We start from the raw sequence: 21,443 nt of genomic DNA, 5'->3' as shown, positions 1-21,443 counted from the left end.
GTATTTCAGAGAAGGTAGTGGGCCACTGACAATGACTTACTAAAATCTACAGCCAAACTTGTACATTAATAAAATAAAAAATACAATGACCTGTCACCAGTTTTATTAGAAACAAAAAATGACATCTTCATCATTCACATTCATAAAGTCATACATTCTGCCTTCTTTTAAACTATCAATAATACAATGACCATTGATATCACTCACGTAAAGCACCAGTGTGACAATAAATAATGAATTAAATTCGAAGTCTCACCATAGTGGTGTATACAATAATCAAAAGATATTTATCTCCACATCCACTGAACACTCTAAAACCTATCCAATATGTACTAATTGATGAGTGAGAAAGATATTAAAAGCAGGAGGAATAACATTTATTATAAAAAGCAACCCCCCTCCCATCCCTGTAATTATCTTCTCATATTTTGAAGTCTTCTCTTCATACTCACAAAATTCACCTATTTTTGAGAGTAAGAAATGTACTATTATTAGGTTATAGTTTGATATTCTTTCCGGTTTTGAGAGTACATGTACATACCTGCATCAGACAAAAATAGAATGTCACATAATGTAGGTTTAAATGTATTACAATCTCCAGATACCATAAAACATGATTACAGTGAACACATACATTCATGCTTACTGTGAAGTGATTTTTATTCCCTGTGGTTTCAAAACATTATGAACTCATTGGATATAACAAATCAAAATTGTTCATCCCTATTGGCCAACACTTTGCCATAAGCATGTTTTATTGATTAATAAGAAATCTGTACAAGATGGAAAATGTTAGCCATTGTCATTTTTATATAATGCCTGTCATTGACAGTTGGTTTGACACAATGTACATGCATTTAGGAATTAGCCAGCATAATAGTAACATGACAGTTCCTAGCTATGGTTGCATTTTCCAAAAAAGACTACCAAAAAAACCGAGGTTATTATAACATGCACAGGAGATTGTTTTCCTGCATTTTGGAAAGGCCTAAAAGGTTGTGATTGTATATGTGTAATACTTCATTAGTTGAGGAGAAGTTTTTTGATCTGGATAGTTATGGCACGTGGTATTTAAAAGTGCATATACATGTACATACAAACCATGCATAAGTTAAATCACATACACTCTAAAGAGATACACTGCAATAAACATAGCTACACATTCTGCCAACACATCAGTTCCTCCTTCCAGGAAGTTCAATATAATATTACTATGTACATGTATGTCATTTTTCATACTTGTTAAGTTGTGTATATAATTTGATGACTAGACAACCAATAGCATTTACAGCAGCACACGAAAGGAACATTTTCATCAGTCATTCAAACACCAGCATTCACAAGACACATGCATTTGAATAGTGAAGTACACAAATTGAATTTACAGTCAGAACAAAGTTGTTATAAATATCAGGGTACAGATTTTCATAATACTTTGGTATGGGCATGGTGAATTTTTAAAAGTTTTGTTAAATGATTCCTTAAACAATCTCGGACAGAGTGACCATGTGACTGTTTAATGAACCGAGAATAGTTATGCAATCCAATGTGGGTTAACAGAATTTGTTTGGTCTACATTAAAATATTGTTTGTATCCCCTTTCTAACTCATCATTTTGACCCCCTAAGTTGGTAGACAGGAAATGTGGAGAGGGGCCCGGGGAAGCTAGATATACACAATATTATGCAGTGACGATGAATCCTCAGCAGGTTTTTTCATGGGGTGATTATTTTGGCTTATTTTAACTGCTTGATAACATTCTGTCAAATTAAAAATAGCTAACTGTGTCTACAATCATAATACATATTTTTGCAAGAAAGATAACTCTGTCTAGCAGTTGGTATGTAGCACTAGGTAAACTAGCTTTATTTGTGTCAGTTGTTTTTGATGACAGTAAAACTTTTTTTCTTTAAAGTAAGTTACATGTATTAACAGTACACTGCTTATAAATTTTATGTTTTGAAACCCTATGTCCACCGAAATATATTCTGCTAAAATTATTTGTATACCCTTGAGCTGGAAAATTGCCAAATTTTACATCCGTGGAAAAAAAAACCACTATACATTTTTTTTTTACAAAGATTGCGATAAAGCATATACAAAAATTTACACTACATGAAAAATATAATTTTTTGTGGAAAAAAAACCCCAATGAAATATTTTGAGTTCAGGGTTTTCGATTGTCTGTTTAAGGGTGAAATAGAAAAAAATTTCAACCCATCCCCTGTCTTGAAATTAATTAGTTAGAATATGGACAATTAGGTTCTGTATGGATAAAAGGACATAAATTCTACCGTCCTCTGGGATTTGTTGTAACAATCTTTTTTTGTATCAGGGTGGTTGAGTACAACGTTCAAACCATGCAATGTATCTTTGAATTTCAAAAACAGATTCTTCTTCTCAATGCTATAATCTTAGCATTACATGGAAAAAACAGTGTTCAGATTAATACAAAACGGTTCTTTAAAACACTAGACATGTAATTTGAATGTGACCCTTTCATAGTACCAATGATAATTATTCCAGCATTGGCCCCATTAACCTATACATAACAGGAACTGAAACTAGTTAAGCTTTCATGATACCTGTGTCATGTACTCCCACAGTATGATAAAACTTTATCAAATGATGTTCTGAAAATAAAAAGCAGGACAAACGGTAAGTAACAAGTACCTATATACATGTGCATTCTTGTAAAACAAAAAAATTACTCAAACTGTCCTATCACAACCATCATGTAAACACCAACAAGCAGGGCAGCTATTTCCTTTACAGACTGCCCTAGTTTAGTATCTTCTAGAAGTTCCGGAATGACAGAGACAGTGGCAATGTAAATGAATCCCCCCGCAGTGAAAGGTAAGATCCAGAGTGTGGCAGCATCCCCTATACCCTGTGCCATCAGACTGCACACAGTCCCCAGCATAGCACCAATGGCAGTTGTAAACTGGAGCTTCATTGCCTAAAATTCATCAAAATGTTGGATCTAAACTATATAGAGTAGTATACTAACATGAAAAATACATATCGTTGGCTAGAATTTCAATGTTGCCCATTTTTTAATTTATTAATTCAACTGATTTAATTTCCATATATTGATTCATGAAATTATCTCCCCTTTTACTTACTATATTCTACTTATAAAACTGTTTTAAGCAGTTATGTGTATCTTGTTACCTTTTTCTTTGAACAGCCTGATTGCACTAAGATGGCGAAGTCACCTATCTCATGCGGAATCTCGTGCAAGAATACTGTTGCCGTGGTGATGATCCCAAGTCCCTGTCCCACAAGAAAAGAGGCCCCTATGGCGAGACCATCTGTAAAGTTGTGGGCAAAGTCAGCTGCTAAGTTCAGGTACCCTGCTACTTTAATGTCCTCTGTAAAGCATAGTAAAAATACCTAGTATTAGAATGTAGCAAATAGCAATACTATTTCTCCATTACATGTTTAAGTAGAATACTTGCATGTAAATATACTTAATTCCTCTCTTTATTGATATTAACATACATACTCTAGGTGACTATTGAGAATTATTTAAACAGTACTTCTTTACGGGGCTCGAAATTAACATAGCATGCCCATCAGTCCGTGACTGGTTAAAAGTCTGGTGGACTGACTGACTTTTACGCCAGTCAGTCCGATAAGACTGGTCAATTTTCCAAAACATACTTATGGAATCTGAAACACGCATATGGCATTCCTCTGTAAATATCAGATGAACCTGATTAGTAAATATAAATCTCACATACATGTTTACAAGTGTTACGATATTGTCTGAGACATATCTAGTTAAATTCAATCATTTCATTTTAATATGTTCATTAATGGCGACATTTCTGGAAAACTGGTGGACTGGTAAATTTTTCTGTGGACTGGTTGAAATTATACCCTGTCAGACCAGCTGGACTGGTGGCATGAAAAAATAGTTTCAAGCCCTGCTTTAGGATTAATATTGATATTTACATACATACTCTTGGTGACTATTGAATTATTTAAACAGTACTTCTTTAGGATTAATTGACAATTACATACATACTCTACTCCTAGGTGACTATTGCAAATTATTTAAACAGTAATCTAGGATTAATACATCACTCCATCCAAAACTAATCACAACTATGATATTCTGTACATAAAGTTATACCTTCTGTCTCTGCTTCAGAGCTTTTCTCTTCTTTCTTTTCTTTCTCCTTCTTGTCCTTTTCTTTATTTTCCTCCTCTCCTTTTTCTTTCTTTACAGCCTCACTTTTCTTAGAGTCACTCTTCTCATCTGACTTTGATTCTTTCTCCTTTTCTTTGTCACTCGTCTCTTCCTCGGTCTTCTTTTCCGTGTCCTTTTTGTTATCATTGGTCTCCTTTGCTTTCTTCTCAGTCTTTTTATCCTCCTTCTTTGACACCTCGCTGTGACTGTGGCCTTGAGAATGACTGTGTCCATGACCTCCTTTCACAATTCGGACAAATTTCTCCACACACAGGAAAGCAATGATTCCAGCCAACACCCACAGACCGACAGACATATCATGAGAATGATCATGGTCCCCGTGACTATGGCTGTGGGAATGAGAGTGACTATGCTCCTCTCCTCCATGTGAGTGGGGGGAGACAGCATGAGGAATCAGATGAAGAAAAGCATCACCAAGTAGTCCTCCTGAGGCAAAACTGAGTAAAATCTTCAGCAAGTTTTGGTGTTTTGGGTCATTAGCATTTTCAATGGGAACAAACAATAATATGACGATTGGAGAAACACTAATGAACAGCGTTGCTGCTAAAGCTTGCACCCACAACCAAACATCAGCTTCTTTCCTTGAAGATTTCTTAGCGTCACCATGTTTCCAAACAGTGTCCATGTGGTCCACAGAAAATTCAGATTTGCTTGATGGTTGTCCATCATGTTCATGAGAGTGGCCATGAAAATGGTCATGGTCATCATGTGAATGACCATGGCCTCCGTGAGCATGACCATGTCCATGAGCATGGCCGTGCCCGTCATGCGAGTGCCCGTGCCCCCCATGGGCGTGACCATGTCCGTGTCCCTCTTTGCTATCTTTGTCAGCTGCTTCGTTAGCTTCTTTGCTGTATCTGAAGGACGCTGGTTCTTCGTGTGAGTGGCCATGATCATGGCTGTGGCCATGTCCGTGTGCCAACACGATAGTAAAATATAAACAGAACATCCATACTGACACAATAATCAGTCCTGTGCGAGAACGTGTACCGGTGGCAGCCATCTTTAAGGTCAAGGCCATTAAATGTTTACGTGGCCTTTGTAACAATTTTGTTATTTCGTTCACAAAATATTCCTTTCAAAAGTATGTTGGTCCTTTAAAAAATCATGTAGAAAAGCAAATAATCTATTTGATTTTTTTAAAAGAGGAAGATACTAACAACAATATATCCCTTTCTTTTACATTTTTTTTTACTGTTCGGCAAAAAATTACATTGAATTTATTTTTATTAATTCGGAGAAAGAATGTTTGTTCCAACAATTAGGATGCACCAATTTGTTTCCGGTTAGTGATGATCGATTGATTTACAACAGCCCTTGGAATGTGTTAAAGAAATTATCCGTGTACTATAGTGTACATTGAAAGATGTCTATTGAAGACCCATTTTTCGTTGTGAAAGAGTAAGTGCTGTAGTTGAAGAAGAAAAACTGAATCCATGATGCAATTTAAATCTGTATAGGTGGTCAGTATGCCCCATAGCTAGTTAAGTATGGAGTTAAGAGTGATTAATACCAGCTGACCAGTGACCAATGCTTATTACATTGACAAATCATAGTCTTTGTTCATCAGTTTACAAATAAATGCGGTTATGAATTTAATGACATGACTGTGTTCGAGGGCGAAGCAAAAATTATTGACATTAGTACCTACATGTAGATCCACAACAGGAAAATGATTATCTCGAAGTTAGCACCTAATGTGTGAGGACAGAGCTATATTAAAGCATCCTAACTTTAGACATTTGATTCGCTTATTTATTGAACGTGGGAAATATAACGCAATTGATGTAAACAGTGCATTGTAACTTCATATTCAGTATCGGTATGTAGCAAATATACAATATGAAACATGGTACAATCATGTTAATTGAGAAGTGATTATATGAATATGATTTATTTCCAAATTAGGGCCCTCCCGGACATACAGCATACATGATTGTTAACATTTCAATATGCAATGTTTATTTTTAAAAAAATGACGATAAAAAAAAACCCAGAACAAAACAAGAGCAAAATATGCACAATTAGTATGAGCAATGTTCATACATGAGACATTTTGAACATGATAATACTTATTTGTATTATATGTAAGTACCACCGTGTATCCTAATGCAAAACAGTCAGAAATACACAAAGGAAAATATATATATATATATATATATACATGTACATAACAACACTACATGTAATAATAGTAAAGATAGTATAAGTACACGTATATGATTAACTCCACTGTAATGCAAAAGATACCACGGGACGGTGCATTGGTACTAGATCAACATGTCATGTTTATAATGAGTACATATGTGCAAATATGGTTTCATAGGGTTCACACATAATATACAGTAATACATATATATGATTAAGAAAATATGGTTTACTTGCTTTTACAGATTTTATGTAACATATCTCAGAATATTTATGAGATTGAAATGGAGAAATACATGTCCTCGTGATTGCATTTAAATCTACGCCATTTTGACAAAAATTTCCTTTTAAACATGTACAGTGCTCCTTAGATACGTTGCCAACTTTTGTTCAAGACCAATTATGGCAATAAAATGGGGATGGCAATATAACGAACAGACAATTTACTGAGCAGTCAAAAGAAATTCAATTCTGTAAATTCATTTGCTCCATTCTGTATGAACATTTAGATAATCTTGAGTGTAATTCAGCAATTATTTGTAATTAACATGGACATATGAATTCCTTGTCCAGACGGTCACACTTCACCGCACTGTACTCAAAGTACAGGTGTAATTATTGATGGGTGTTACCTAAATATATATTATTACTACAGGAACTTGATTTGAACAAAGAATCGGATCACGTAGATTTGACAGGTGCGGACCATTAGATCTCATGAGATGCAAAGTGTCGAGTTTGATCTGATGATCCGCACCTGTCAACGGGACGTGATCCAACTCTTCGTATCAAGTTACTGTAGTAATGATAAATTTATTAAATACCCCTTAAATCCACATTTATAAGATAATAAATATAATCCAAATTATCAAAAACACAGACATCACATGCAGGGAAATTATATTTTGTATTTGCAGTTTTGTTTGTGACGTGGTCAATATCTTCCTGAAAAATGTTGCATTGATGCATTGTGACGTCATCAATTTCAGAGGATACTGATACGGAAACAGAAAAATACAGTGTGGTGATTTGAAAAATCAGATCACACTCTGTGAAATCCACAGTATCAAAAAACAAAACATTGATGGGTATATAATAATTGACATTATTATCGAGGGTAAACCCTATAAAATTTGACCATTTGTTTGTGAAAATCAGTGGCATATGGCATTATGGGGGGTTGGCATTATATCGAGGGTGTTAACATGGGGAGAAATCTGTTCTTTACGATTTTCAGGCAATGAGCAGGGATTGCATGATAATGGGGGGGGGGGGGGGGGCAAATATCAAGGGAGCCCTGTATATATATAATGTGTGTAAGACTCCAAAGTGCGATGGGACTCCAAAGTGCGATGGTCACGCCAAAGTGCGATGGTCTGCGCGAAACCCCAATGGTGTGGCACGCCAAAGTACGATAGTCCTCACTCATGCGCCAAAATGCGATGGTCTGACACGATAAAGTGCGATGGTGTGACATGCCGAAATCCATTGGTTTGTAAACGACAGTGTTTTGGTACAGACTGAACCAACCATGTGTTGTTTCACCAAAATATCAGTGCAAAATCCATGCACAAAAAATAGCAATAAGAACTTATTTCATTACCATCTAGTTGTCGTGTTATTAAACACAAAAGTTTTCAACACGAAATCGTATAGAATATTGTAGCATACCCCCAGGAATTTAATATGTGTACGTCAAAGTAATAAATGATCATGAATCATGAATTAAAGAATGTTTGGGCAAAGAAGATAGTTCGACAACAAATGTACTTTGCCGTTCTCACTATCCTCAACAATGTAAATCTTGCCGTTGCTGTCGTCCATGTAACATTTCTTTGGTTTTATTTTGAAAGACGTTAAGAAGGACGTCACAATGACGTGATGTCACAAACGTTACTGAACTCCGCATCATCGGACTTTGGCATGGCCATCGTACTTTGGCGTCCGTAACGTTAACAAACCATCGCACTTTGGCGCAGACCATTGCACTTTGGCGTGACCATCGCACTTTGGAGCGACCATCGTACTTTAGAGTCTTGCATATATATAATATATATATATATATATCTTACTTATAGGGAGAGCTCTGCTCTCATGGTCTCTTTGGCCATCAAATGTGTAGCAAATCCCTACAGATTATGGCTTAGTAGCTCGTGTTATGGGTATGACTACTAATGCAAATCTAAAGGGGAATTGAGATGGCCAAAAATACATATTTTAATGCAGTTTCACGGGTAAAGTACTAAATTTGAGACCCTTATTATAGCCCCCTCCACCCCATTTCCTTCAATACTTCTTGTATCTACCCATGGATTATGAAAGATCCACAGTACATGGTTTCAATGATAGAACCTCCTACAGTGAACCTCCCTCCTATACAGGTAGATGTTATCCATGATAATAGTAATGCTTGCACCCAAGTTATTTTCTTTTTAAATTACAGAGAAGTACAAAAGTCTATTCACACTTCCCAGAACTTACACGACAGATGGTCCGAGTTGATAAGTAACCCAAAATCAGTGACCAAGGAGGAACTGGAATGGACAACCAGTGAATTGAGGAACAGTTTGAGAAGCATTGAATGGGACCTTGAGGATTTGGAGGAGACTGTGGATATCCTTTTATAACAGAAACAAAATAATTTTACCTTTTGGAGGTTATAATAGATGAAAACAGATTATTATCTGTACATGTAATCGTTTAATTATGGTCAGATTAATTTACCCAATAGTTCTCATAGGCAAAAATGTCACAGTCAAACATGACCTGAAATAGGCAACCAGTTGGAAAGATGCAAATTCATTTATGATAGTTTGATGATAAATAGTTTGACAAATGAAATAACTAGATCGTTAAAATAAGCCCATCAAAGAATAGTTAGATTTGCATACTGCTCTTTTGCTTTGATTCATATCTATGTGTGGACTGCTTGCTACCAACCAGGCAGAGGGGACTTACATGATGGATATACATGTATATTCCACCCCCTGGTCTTCTGTATCACTAGAATCCAACATTTGTCCACAAAATTATACACATTCAGTAGTTTTCAAACATTTGGATTTAATTTTGACTGCTTCTTCTAAGAACTACACTTGTTTGTTCATGCCAGCTACATTTGTACTATGAATTTTTTTGACAGTTTTATGACTAAAGATGTTTTTATGCATGTGTGATCAATAGAGCTTTCAAAAATGCCAAAAACTTGGTATTCCTGGTTCTATACCTCACCAGTATTTCATGAATGGGTCATTAAACAAGTTCAAATTTTGAAGGGTTGCTTTACTTTCAATAGAGTAATAAATGTACCACATGACCTTTGAATTGATGTTGTTTCATATGTACATTGTACATATATTTTCGAAAAGCAGCCTTTTTTAGGAACATCAGATATGTCTGACGTGTTTCATGCCGATTGTTAAGCCGTTCTTGGCACACTGATTTTGACTGCGGATGACTCCGTTTGCCTGATCAGGATATAGGGTTCGCGGCGGGTGTGACCGGTCAACAGGGGATGCTTACTCCTCCTAGACACCTGATCCCACCTCTGGTGTGTCCAGGGGTCCATGTTTGCCCAACTGTCTATTTTGTATTGCTTATAAGAGTAATGAGATTGATCACTGTTCGTTATCTTCACCTTGCATATGGCTAATGACAAATGTAGTTTTTACTTTTGTTGGTGCATTAGTGTTTATATGCCTTGACTGCTTAACGGATTGTTGAAAGAAACCCCAGAAAGTTTAAGATTGATCAAGATGAGCTGCAGGAGAGAAGAGCGTTCATTGACCGAAGTAAAGCCATTGTGAAGGTAAGCTGGAGTCTTTCAGCTGATTTATGTCCACATCACAGTACAGTATGCACTAGTATTCTTATACATTGTATATTAACAAAGTCAAAACGGGAAGCCAACACCTTAGGATTGAAATAGTGAAAGATTCTCAGGAGTGGAGTGGATATCACGTGGTATTCAATAGAGTCTGAATCTAAAGTTATAAACTTAGAGAAATAAACAGATTATCAACACATCTTGATAATGCACATTGTATATTATACAAGAACAATGAAAGTGAATTATATAGCCAGCACATTGTATATTATACAAGTACAAAGAAAGTGAATTATATAGCTAGCATATTTCTTTTGATTATCAGTCAGAATAAGAACTTGTAAAATTGTAATTCAAAATAAGATCTCTGAATAATAAAGTAAGCAAAATATGATAATTTAGATGTTGAAAAGTTCATATGACTAGAAATAACCGTCAGTAATGATAAAAAATGTACTCTGGATATTTATATGAAAGAAAATGTGTTGCAATAAAAATGACAAATATTAATTTTATATTTGTTTGATATGATTAAACTTTATCGTCTTTAGAGAATGAAAGATGATTTAGCCAGTCCTCAGGCGAAAGGAACAGATGATGGAAATGTACGACAGGTAACTAAACACCTGAAAAATTATGTTGCATCATATACCTTGTGCTTTCATTTTCAAAACAATATTTTGACAGATTGAGTAATTGTAACAGTTTAATGTAAATTCTGAAACAAACATGATTTTAATACTTTCTTTAGAATAAGAAGTGCACATACGATAAGTTTGACGTTTTGTAGGCTCTTCTAAATGGACAGAGTAAACAGTACGACAAATACACACGGCTGGACCAGGAAATGGAGCGATCAAACCAAAGATATGTGGAAGACACCCACCAACAGCAACATGTATACAGCTTTTTTATATTTATCATAGATGTAACAAGCCCACAAGAGCATGCACAAAAATACAATTTTACAACACGTGTGTATAAACTTACACAGATATGTTGTTTTACACGTAATGTATTCTGTGAACACCAAATACACAGGATTAAAAAAACAGCTATATTTAGACTTACAAATGTATCTCGATCTGTTACTACAGTAAATGTAATTTACAAATTTATTGATTATAGATTGGACAAGATAATGGAATTCAGTGTTTGTTTCTTGAATTCATAACATGGCATTACATTTTCTACCATTTCTAAAATTTGTTTAGTTTGTTTGTATGAAGGGAACATTTAACAATGGAAATATTGTAAGATTTTGTAATCATGCAGAAATGACATATTGCTCTTTGTTTCTATATTGATACAAACAAATTTAACATTAATTCCATATGTTTGTAGTTTTTAAGTTAATTTGTGTCTCACATACATTTAAGTTCAAGTTTTTGTGATAAGATCACTTAAAGAAGCTAGTTATTATTTTTTGAAGAAAAAAATGGTGTTCACTTTTGAAGTTAAACGTTAAAAATATAACTCATTTAATGTTGACAACCAAAATCTGGACCTTCTGAATGCAAGGACAAGAGCTACATTTTCACCTTAACTCTGTGTTATGTAAACAAAAACTCAAGTCTTTTTATGTTTACAAACAAAACAGTGAAATATTAATCTTGTAATTTAAAAGCATGTTAATTTTGCACAGTCACAAATTTAACTTTTAATTGACACATTTTACCTATAGAATACTTGAAATGTGATATATATATATATATATATATATATATATATATATATATATATATATATAAACTTAGATCAATATCCATTTATTTTGTAAACATCATAAACAAATTAACACACCTCAATCTTTATTTTCAAAACAAATGATAAACTCTATACAATGAGCTTCTGTCATAATGTGAAACTTTAAAAAATTTTGTGAAGCATTTAAACATATTATAGAGTAGATTTTGATCATTAAAAGAGAAAAACAAAATTTGGGGGAAATTGTGAATCAGTCCCTTTAATTGTCAGTGATTTTATCTAGAGATACATGAAAATTAATGAAGCATCAATGGTTTATACCAACAAATTGTTAGTCAGTGTAAATACGTGTGTTAAAAGTTTAATTCCCTGCTTGCTGTGTTGACATTTTGATTGCTGGTAACTGATGAGAAACGTATTTCATATTCTGTAGATGATAATTAAATCACAAGATGACCAGTTAGATATGATTGGGTCCAGTGTTGGGGTAACTGATGAGAAATGTATTTTATATTCTGTAGATGATAATTAAATCACAAGATGACCAGTTAGATATGATTGGGTCCAGTGTTGGGGTGTTGAAGAACATGAGTCACCAGATCGGCAATGAGTTAGAGGAACAAAATCTGTAAGTGTCTTTAAAACAAATTCCATTTATAAAAAAAAACAACTGGATTTCCAGTTATCATTGTAAGAGATTTCCTTTTCAAAAATCACAAGGCCAGATATCGTATGAATTTCGAAATACCAGGGACTTGCATTAATTACTTTTTCAAAACTGTGATCATGAAGAAATAAAAAAAAAAGTATTGAAAACATGTGATGAAGCTATTAAGAAACAATATAAAGTTACAATACATCTTAAAACTTGGAGTTCAATAAACTAGGTTTTACATGAAACAAAAAAAACCTATCTTGCAGTCAAACCTTGGGGCTTTTTTTATCACCTTTTGTCCGGCGTCAAATTTTTTTTTCTATATAACCACACATCTGTAAGAAAAACTAAATGCATAGTCAGGTAGAGCAGGAAGGCTTGTATCAAAATTGTAAATTTCATGGTCCCTGGGGTAGAGGTTCTTACTTCAGGTTGGGGCCTTTGGCATATAGTTTTTATGTGTAAAACAGTTAACTAACATCTTCTTTAATGCAATTACTGTGAATTTACAGTAAGTGTGAATGACTCAGCTTCTCAAGTTCATTCGCGGTCCCAGATAGTTGATTTCAAAACAAATCTGTCAATGATGACGCATCAAGGAAAGAACAATCACTGCGATTGGACCAATATTTAAAGGGGTGGAAATAAAAATAATTTTAGATGGGCACACGTGTCTATACACTATAGTGTGTCATTACATAATCTTTTAGCACGATGGAAGAGACTCTGCGAAAAGGGGAAACCAATACCAACTAAAACAATGACGTTGATTTTAAAATTACATGCCGAGGGTTTATTTTATGGTAAAATCAGTAAAATATTAGGCGTCGCAAAGGCCACGTTATAAAATTGTCAATCATGGGAACTCTTGCACCGAAAGTGTCGCCAACGAAGCTCACACCGGGTGTACTGGGTACTTCTGTTTATCGAGTATGAAATTAAAAAGAAATCGAGTGTATATAATAGAGAAATCAGACAATTTTTTTTAAGAAGAATATTTGTACTCCTGACAATGTACCATCGGTGTCTTTAAATTGTAGAGCTGCAAGAAATTTTTTGGGGAATGACTTTTAAGAAACTGCAAACAAAATCCAAGAGAAGCATATTTCGTCTGGACACAGGGGCTGGTCACCAAATTTTTGTCTTTTTAAAATTTGACATCGTCTATTCTATATTTACAAATAAATGTAAATATAGAATAGAGAGGGTCAATTCGTGACGAGCCCCTGTGGTCTGAACACGAACGAAGTGTTGAAAACTTCTTTGCTACTGATTTTATTGCAATTTAGGCCGATTCTATTTGGATTATATATATATATATATATATATATTTGATGAAGAGAGTGTCGTTCGTACAACGGGTAATCGCAATCATTGACATGCAGTTAGGGGTGGACCAGTGATATAGGTTGAAAGGTACGCTAGTAACGCAACATTAACAATCAACCTTTGCTGTGGTTTATTATGACGTTATAGATAATGCTAACAAAATGCTGAATTTCTTTAATAATGTGTTACAGGAGAGGGATGGTTTGGGGAATTTAGTTTTTGCTAGAATTCACAGAGCTTGCAGTTGTTCATTCAATTAACAGTATCTAGCGATGGTTACTGACGAAAATGTGGGTATATATAACAGTAAAACACATTAAAGCATCCAATTGCCGTGTGTTGAAAATAAATGTTTTCTCCAAGTAGAATATCTATTGAGATTATTACTTAATCTGACAAATTATTTTAGGGGCGAGATCAAATGTTCAATGTTTGAGAAAACTGAGTTCGCATAGTTCTCACAAAGACACCCCCGATATGAAGTATGTTGAAACTAATCGATTAACAAGTAAAACAAATGAAAGTGTACATTGAAATTATTAAATGTTTATTAAAATGTATTATTATGTGGTTTTAAAGTCAGTTGTCTTTTTTTTCCCCACTAAAGTGTAATCGATATCGGATGACAGAAACTTACGAGTTTTTACCCCCTCTTCCCCCTAACTATTTGAATTTAGAAATTTTTCCGACATCGATCTTTTGATCTCGCCCTTATCCAATGCTATGTAAGATTTCGAAAATATCCTCTGAGAGATTTATTTAAAAATAATGATATGGAAACTGCAAATGTGAAAAAGACAACAAAACAAAAGCATTGTTCGTTTAAAAATGGACAAAATCACCTATAGAAGCATGTACTGAAATTTCTGATCACTTAAAACTGACAAGTATCTACAGGAATTTAAGGGAGTAATCTTTCAATTTTTACTGGGATATAGAGGCAACTGCGGATCCTGCCTTTTCCTGCAGTATTTTCGATCCCGTCTTTTTTTTTCAATATTCAAAACTATTTGAATTCTGGGATATATCCCGCCTTTTTATTTCAAATTCCTTTCATGCCCCCTCCCATACCTATTGATACTGCGATGGATTATATTAGTATGGCACGTTTATTCCTGTTTAAAAGATAAAATTTATAAGGTATCTGATAAAAGTTAGATCTTCTAAAGTTTACGAGATATCTTGTATCTTTTATAAGACATCTTATATTTTTTTCTTTATAAGATATCCCATTACTTTTATACATGTAGATATCTAGTATACATAAGATAAACTTCACAAGATATTTTATTAACATAATCTCAAATCTCCGTTGTCAAATCAAAACCCGATATTGAATCGATCTCACGCTATGTACGGTGCAACTTACATTGAAATCAAATAGTGAAACTTACACTTGTTAAGCACGAGATAATATAATGCCAAATACTTGGAAACGCTTGCCTATAATTTAACCGACCAATCAAAAGCGCTCTTTAAAATCACTCGGGGACTTTCCAATGAACTATCTGGAGCATGTCATGTACTTGCCGATATGTGTCGTTCACACTTACTGTAAATCCACAGTAATGCTAAACTGAAACTAGATAGAAATTTAAATGGAGCAGTTAGCCCTTTATTTAAATTGTAAATTTCATGATCTCAGGGGTAGGGGTTTTGGTACCATGATGGATCCAAAATGGTCATAGTGATTAGATGTTTATCATTTGAAAGACTTCTTTAATTTTGCCGATACTATATAAAATGAAATTCATATTAATGGAAAGTAGAATGGGATGTACCAAAATTGTGAAATGCAAGCCCAGGCTTCTGACTCTAGGGCAGGTCCATAATGGTCAGAAAGGGTTGAAGTGTATACATGTATTATACTATGTAGAGTCTTTCATCTGTATGAGCACTTTCAGAGTCATTTGTATTTTAAGAACTTATTTTTATACTGCTGCTGAATATTAGATTTTAACTTAGAATAACAGAACATGAAAATTATTATAGATGTCTCAGTTCTTGGGCTTGTGGTACTTTTAACTAAAACTCAGGTGACCAATAAGGCCTGTGGGCCACTTGTTTACAAAGTCCTCCAACTATTTCATTTTGCAATGACATGCTTTGAAATTTAATATGTATGATAGAAAGGATATTATAAAGACTCCCAATCATTTGGCATGCATGGTCATGGATTTACCTAGGTTGTTTTTACTACCGGTTAAAGGTACCTTTCTTCTTTGGCAACAAATGGATATTTCCCCTTCCACAGATAAAAAATCCCCTTCATTTGTAGATCGAAACTTCACAAAATTGTTTGAGAATTTTCAACAAAAATCATTTTCATATATTCTAAGTCATTTTCTATAATTGTCAGACTTACAATATAGATATTAAGATGAGTAATCAATCGCTTTATATGGCTGTTATAATCTGTGGATATTATATTCCATGGATGTCCCTCATCCCCATCCCCTGAAAGCTCATGACTGGATTTCTCAAAAATTCCCTTTAAATATAAAATGAGTAGTAACATCTAAATGCTGGATAAAACTCTGACAGTAAAAATTAATGAAAGCATGTACGTCCGGCCAATGCATGCACCAATATTCTGTGAAGAAATGTAAAATTCATGAAAGCATGTACGTCCGGCCAATGCATGCACCAATATTATGTGAAGAAATGTAGACTAGTCATATTTGTATGCATGGAAAGCCAGAGATTTAATGTTATTTTTAAGCAAAAATCCTTTCAAATATTCAGTAAAATATTTGCTAACATTAATGGCATGTGTATTAATGAAATAATATATACATGTATTGTTCATCCAAATTGTAATTGTGGAAAAAAGATTCTTTGTATTAAATCTCAACCAAAACTATGTAAACAACCTGCTTAAGCATATTTTCCTGTTTAGTGTCTAAAAAGATTTATGTGGTGTCATTTTTCCTTCTTTTCTTTCTTTCTTTTTTCTTAATTTTTCTATATTAATTATTTGGTACATAGATATGCCTATATTTGTTATATGAATATGTATACATAATTATGTATGTGTTTTTAAAAAAACCAAATTTAAAAAACTTCCTCCATTGTGACAATCACAAAAGCTGCATTTTAAATGAAAATCTGCTTTAGCCTTATATTTATAAATATTTTTAGATATTCTAAAAGTATGTTGGAAAATCCTTTTTCAGCATATTAGATGAATTTGGCCATGAAATGGACAACACAGAGTCTAGAATGGACGTCACAATGAAGAAAATGGCCAAAGTAATGCACATGTCTAATGGTAGGTCTCCTATGTTATGGTGCCTGCCAATCCAAAGATTGGCCATGGGGGGATATAAAACTTGATTTCAGACATTGTTAAAAGATGATCATTTAATATTTATTGTCATGGTGAAAATACAGCAATTTTATTGGCTGAAAAATTCATTTGATTACTGCATGAAAGAAAACCTGATTTTTGACTTGATGTGGTGTATTGATACATCAAATGAATTTGAAAACAAAATCATGTTTTATTATTTAAACTCAATGTTTTTGAAATATCTAAATGATGATTATATGATAAATGAATTTTATAATTCTTTTCTTGATGGCACAGTATCATAGGGAAAATTGGACGGAAATCTTTTTCATCAATGCGCTCATTAATGAAGTTTTCCATCCAATTTTCCCTATGATACATGTATTAAGAAAAGAATTATAAAATTCATTTCTTAATACAAGTAATAGAATTTCATAATAATGAAGCTATGTGTTATAAATTCTATCAATGTTTATATCATAATGAAGCTGTGTGGTATAAATTCTTTCAATGTTTATTTTTTTAATTTACAGACAAAAGACAGTGGTGTGCCATTGGTGTTTTACTAGTCATCATGTTGATCATAATTATACTATTTATTCTTTTATGATATACCGATTATATTCATAAGGTTTAACAGACGTAATGTACATCGGGTAATTTTGGTGCACTGAAAATGTTGGTTTTTATGGTGAATGATGAATATTTCCTAAAAATGAATGTATCAAAATTCATCTTTGTATAAATGATACACGTGTCAAATAAAAATGCGCCAAAGGATGAGGCGCTAATATTTCAAACTTCAATTTTTGGAAAAATCTGCTAACTATTCCCGATGCCAAAATTCCCCAGGATACTGTGATGTATGTACTGTGTAATGATAAAAATGGTAATGATTATGATTTCCCACCACATTGTTTGTCAGGGAACACACTGCCAATGTTCACAGGTACCAGAAGTGTGGAGACTAATTACACACACGCACACACACCCTTTGATAAAAATTTTTGCAACGATAATTTCTCTGCATTGTATGAATTCCCTGTCTATCTCATCCCTCTTTTAATTTATGTAATTGTTTTACGCTTTTTGTAAGATTTAGAGATAAGCCTGTTCATTTCATTATACCAGTTGAGGGCCAATATCTAAAGCTTACAAAAAGCAGGAAAGGATTACATAGATCAAAGCTTACAAAAAGCAGGAAACGATTACATAGATCAAAGGAAAGATGAGATAGACAGGGAATCTAAACATTTCAGAGAAATTATCACTGAGAAATAAATTATAGGGGGGGGGGGGGGGTCATTATTATCCATACTAAAGGTGCCTGTGCCAATGATTTGATGTTAATATCAGTGTTGTAAGTTGGTTGGCAGACAGTTCAAAATAGCCAACCTTTCCAATCTTAAGTGTAAAAAATTTCCTGCATCTTCTTGAAAGTGCATGTATTTTCTATCATCATATTTGAGATGATGTTTGTTATGCTTAAAAAGTCATGAAATATACAAACAACGTATCTTATTTTGATTATGTAAAAAAAAAATTCTAAATCTTCTCATACTTTAATGGAATATTTTTGACAAGGAAGTTTAACTTCCCCCACCCCCTTGTTATATTTCCAAGTGCAGTATTATTAGTTCATGTATAATTTAATCTGCCCTTTCGTGGAATGTATAATGCTGTTGTGTATTATATTTAATACCCTTGGAATATTGATAATTATGAAGTACATTTGAATAGTGCCCTATCTAAATATTACTAGAAGGAACTTCACTCGAAATGAAGTTATGACAAAAAAATAATACATATATAAAAACAAACATTTGTAAAAATCCATTATAAAAGATCATATAAAACTAATGGTATTTACAAATTACATTTAAAAGCTTTTTTGAATATGAAATTAAAAACAATCTTCGATAATCACTTGAAAGATTCAAGGGAGTCTCAGTTTTCAGGGTATCCTGATTTTTGGTTGTTGTTTTTTTTTCATTAATAGAATACTGAATGAGGGTATGATATTTTTAAATGTATTTTAGAAATACTGGTACGAGCATGTGTTAGTGTTTTTGTTTGTTTATCCCTTTATGATTGAGTACCACGTAAGCTAAGTATGTCATTACTTGTGTATGTGACAGAGAGTGCTTGGTCCCTGTGATAAATCATATTAGTGTCTCTATAAATATATATATTATATGAAAGCTGAAACTCCCAAGATATGCATATCCTTACGTGTTTTGCTCTCTTTTTTTTCCAAAAAAAGTCATGATTTCTTAGTTCCAAGTAAACATTTGGATGTTGATGTTCTTTTTTAGTTCTAAGTAAACATTTGGACCAGGTTTTTAGATGTTGATGTTCTTTCTTAGTTCTAAGTAAACATTTGGACCGGGTTTTTAGATGTTGATGTTCTTTCTTTACTCACCATAGCCAATTTTGCTGTACCTCTAATTATTTATATTTAGTTTAGTATGAATTACAAGAATTACATGTTGTTGCTTTTCCATGATATTGCATCATGGAGTAATGGATTTGCATCATTCAACCAAAAATGGTTGGTTTACTGAGAAAGTATTTGTGAACATAACTTCCTCATGGTTTCTCGGGCTTTGCAATAAAAAATAAAAATTCAATACATTCCTTTAACTGTGATTTTTAAGAATTAAACAGGCATGAATTTTGTTTTCTCTATGAGTGAGGGTATTGTTGTAGAGGGTGGGGGGATCATGGTTAGGAAGTCTACATGTGTTTAAAAAAACAAAATTCAGATTAAACACCATATTTGTTGATCTATAATTAGGTTACTTTAATGAGCATTCACTTAGGTGTTCATGACCTGAAATTAACAATCATATCTGTAATTTGGGGAAAACAGGAAATATGTATTATTATTTGGGGAAGTAACAGCTTTATAAATACCAATTTAGAAGAATCAGTATAATTTAGGCTTCTCATACTGCTTGACATTGTAGAAATTTTAATACTGCTTTACTATTTTTTTCAGAGAGCTTCATTCTGCTTCTGATAGAATTTTTTTAATGGTATTTCACTGTACATTTTCACAAATCCTTTTCCTACTATGATGTTAATTTTAACTTCATGATTGGTTTGGGAGGAAATGTGCAATTAACTAGTATTAGGATTTTTTGTACATTTATTATAGTTGATTATCTTTGTTAATGTTTTGCTTCTGTGATTAGTCTCTCTGCATGAAAGTTACACTTTGGACTCGTTGTGAGACTTTTGAATGTTATTTACATGTTGTTACTTCAATATTAAAAAGTTTAAAATCCTCTTTTGAGAATCTTATACACTGCATTTGATGCGAGCATTTTGTAGATTAAAAGTTAAAAACAGTGCTAGTTGTTTTTGTTACCAATCCATTGTCTTCATCCATTCCTTCTGCCAAAACTATCGTGTATCATGTAACATTCATGAAGTTGAGGATTAAATTCGTGTTTTGGTAGAATGATTTTTATGTCCTCCTTTAAAAAAGAGGGGCATATAATTGTCTTACACCTCTCTGTCGGACGGTCAGTAGACCACATAATGTCCGTTCAATATCTTGCGAACCGTTCATTTGATTGGAATGATATTTTATATGTGAGTTGATTAGGAGTAGAAGAGGACCCCTATTCATGTTCAGGTCAAGGGTTAATCCACTCTGGAGATAGATACTGTCTGCTCAGTATCTTGAGAACCCTTTGCTTGACAGACATCAAACTTGGTACATCGGTATATCATAAGGAGTAGATGACCCCTATTGATTTTGAGGTCACATGGTCAAAGGTCAGCGAGTCCACTCTGGTCAAACTGGGGATAGGAAGATATTGTCTGCTCTATATCTTGTGAACCCTTTGCTTGATAGACATCAAACTTGGTACATCCTAAGAAGTAGATGACCTCTCTTGATTTTGAGGTCATGGGTCAAACTGGACATAGGAATAAACTGTCTGTTCAGTATCCTGAGAATCCTTTGCTTGACAAACATCAAATTTAGTACATTCTAAGGAGTAGATGACCTCTATTGATTTTGAGGTCACATGGTCAAAGGTCAGCGAGTCCACTTTGGACATAGGAAGATATTGTCTGTTCAATATCTTGAGAACCATTTGCTTGACAGACATCAAACTTGGTACATCATAAGGAGTAGATGACCCCTATAAATTGTGGGTTCACATGGTTACAGCTAAAGGGTTGTATTGAACATAGTAATATATTTATGGAGTGCCAAATTAAATAAACTCAAATAATTGAAGATATCTAAGAC

At 33.6% G+C, this 21,443-nt stretch overlaps 2 protein-coding genes across 2 annotated transcripts; one reads left to right on the top strand and one right to left on the bottom strand.

Annotated features, from left to right (window-relative positions):
• Nucleotides 1-88: 88 nt before the first annotated feature.
• On the bottom strand, nucleotides 89-5,458 carry LOC125679043 (zinc transporter Slc39a7-like). Its single transcript, XM_048917943.2, has 3 exons — nucleotides 4,142-5,458; nucleotides 3,175-3,374; nucleotides 89-2,959 (listed from the first exon to the last, which is right to left on the bottom strand). The coding sequence occupies exons 1-3, from the start codon at nucleotides 5,238-5,240 to the stop codon at nucleotides 2,708-2,710; spliced, it is 1,551 nt and encodes a 516-aa protein (XP_048773900.1). The 5' UTR covers nucleotides 5,241-5,458; the 3' UTR covers nucleotides 89-2,707.
• Nucleotides 5,459-5,460: 2 nt separating this feature from the next.
• Nucleotides 5,461-20,531, top strand: LOC125679053 (syntaxin-6-like). Its single transcript, XM_048917964.2, has 8 exons — nucleotides 5,461-5,620; nucleotides 8,811-8,980; nucleotides 10,081-10,175; nucleotides 10,745-10,807; nucleotides 10,984-11,091; nucleotides 12,422-12,528; nucleotides 17,061-17,155; nucleotides 17,710-20,531. Exons 1-8 carry the CDS (start codon nucleotides 5,586-5,588, stop codon nucleotides 17,784-17,786), a joined length of 750 nt encoding a protein of 249 aa, XP_048773921.1. The 5' UTR covers nucleotides 5,461-5,585; the 3' UTR covers nucleotides 17,787-20,531.
• The last annotated feature ends 912 nt before the right edge of the window (nucleotides 20,532-21,443 follow it).

The sequence above is a fragment of the Ostrea edulis genome, chromosome 2 (genome assembly GCF_947568905.1).
Source record: "Ostrea edulis chromosome 2, xbOstEdul1.1, whole genome shotgun sequence".
Classification (NCBI taxonomy): Eukaryota; Metazoa; Mollusca; class Bivalvia; order Ostreida; family Ostreidae; genus Ostrea; species Ostrea edulis.
Note: the sequence above shows the minus strand (reverse complement) of the source record. Positions and strands in the feature narration are given on the sequence as shown.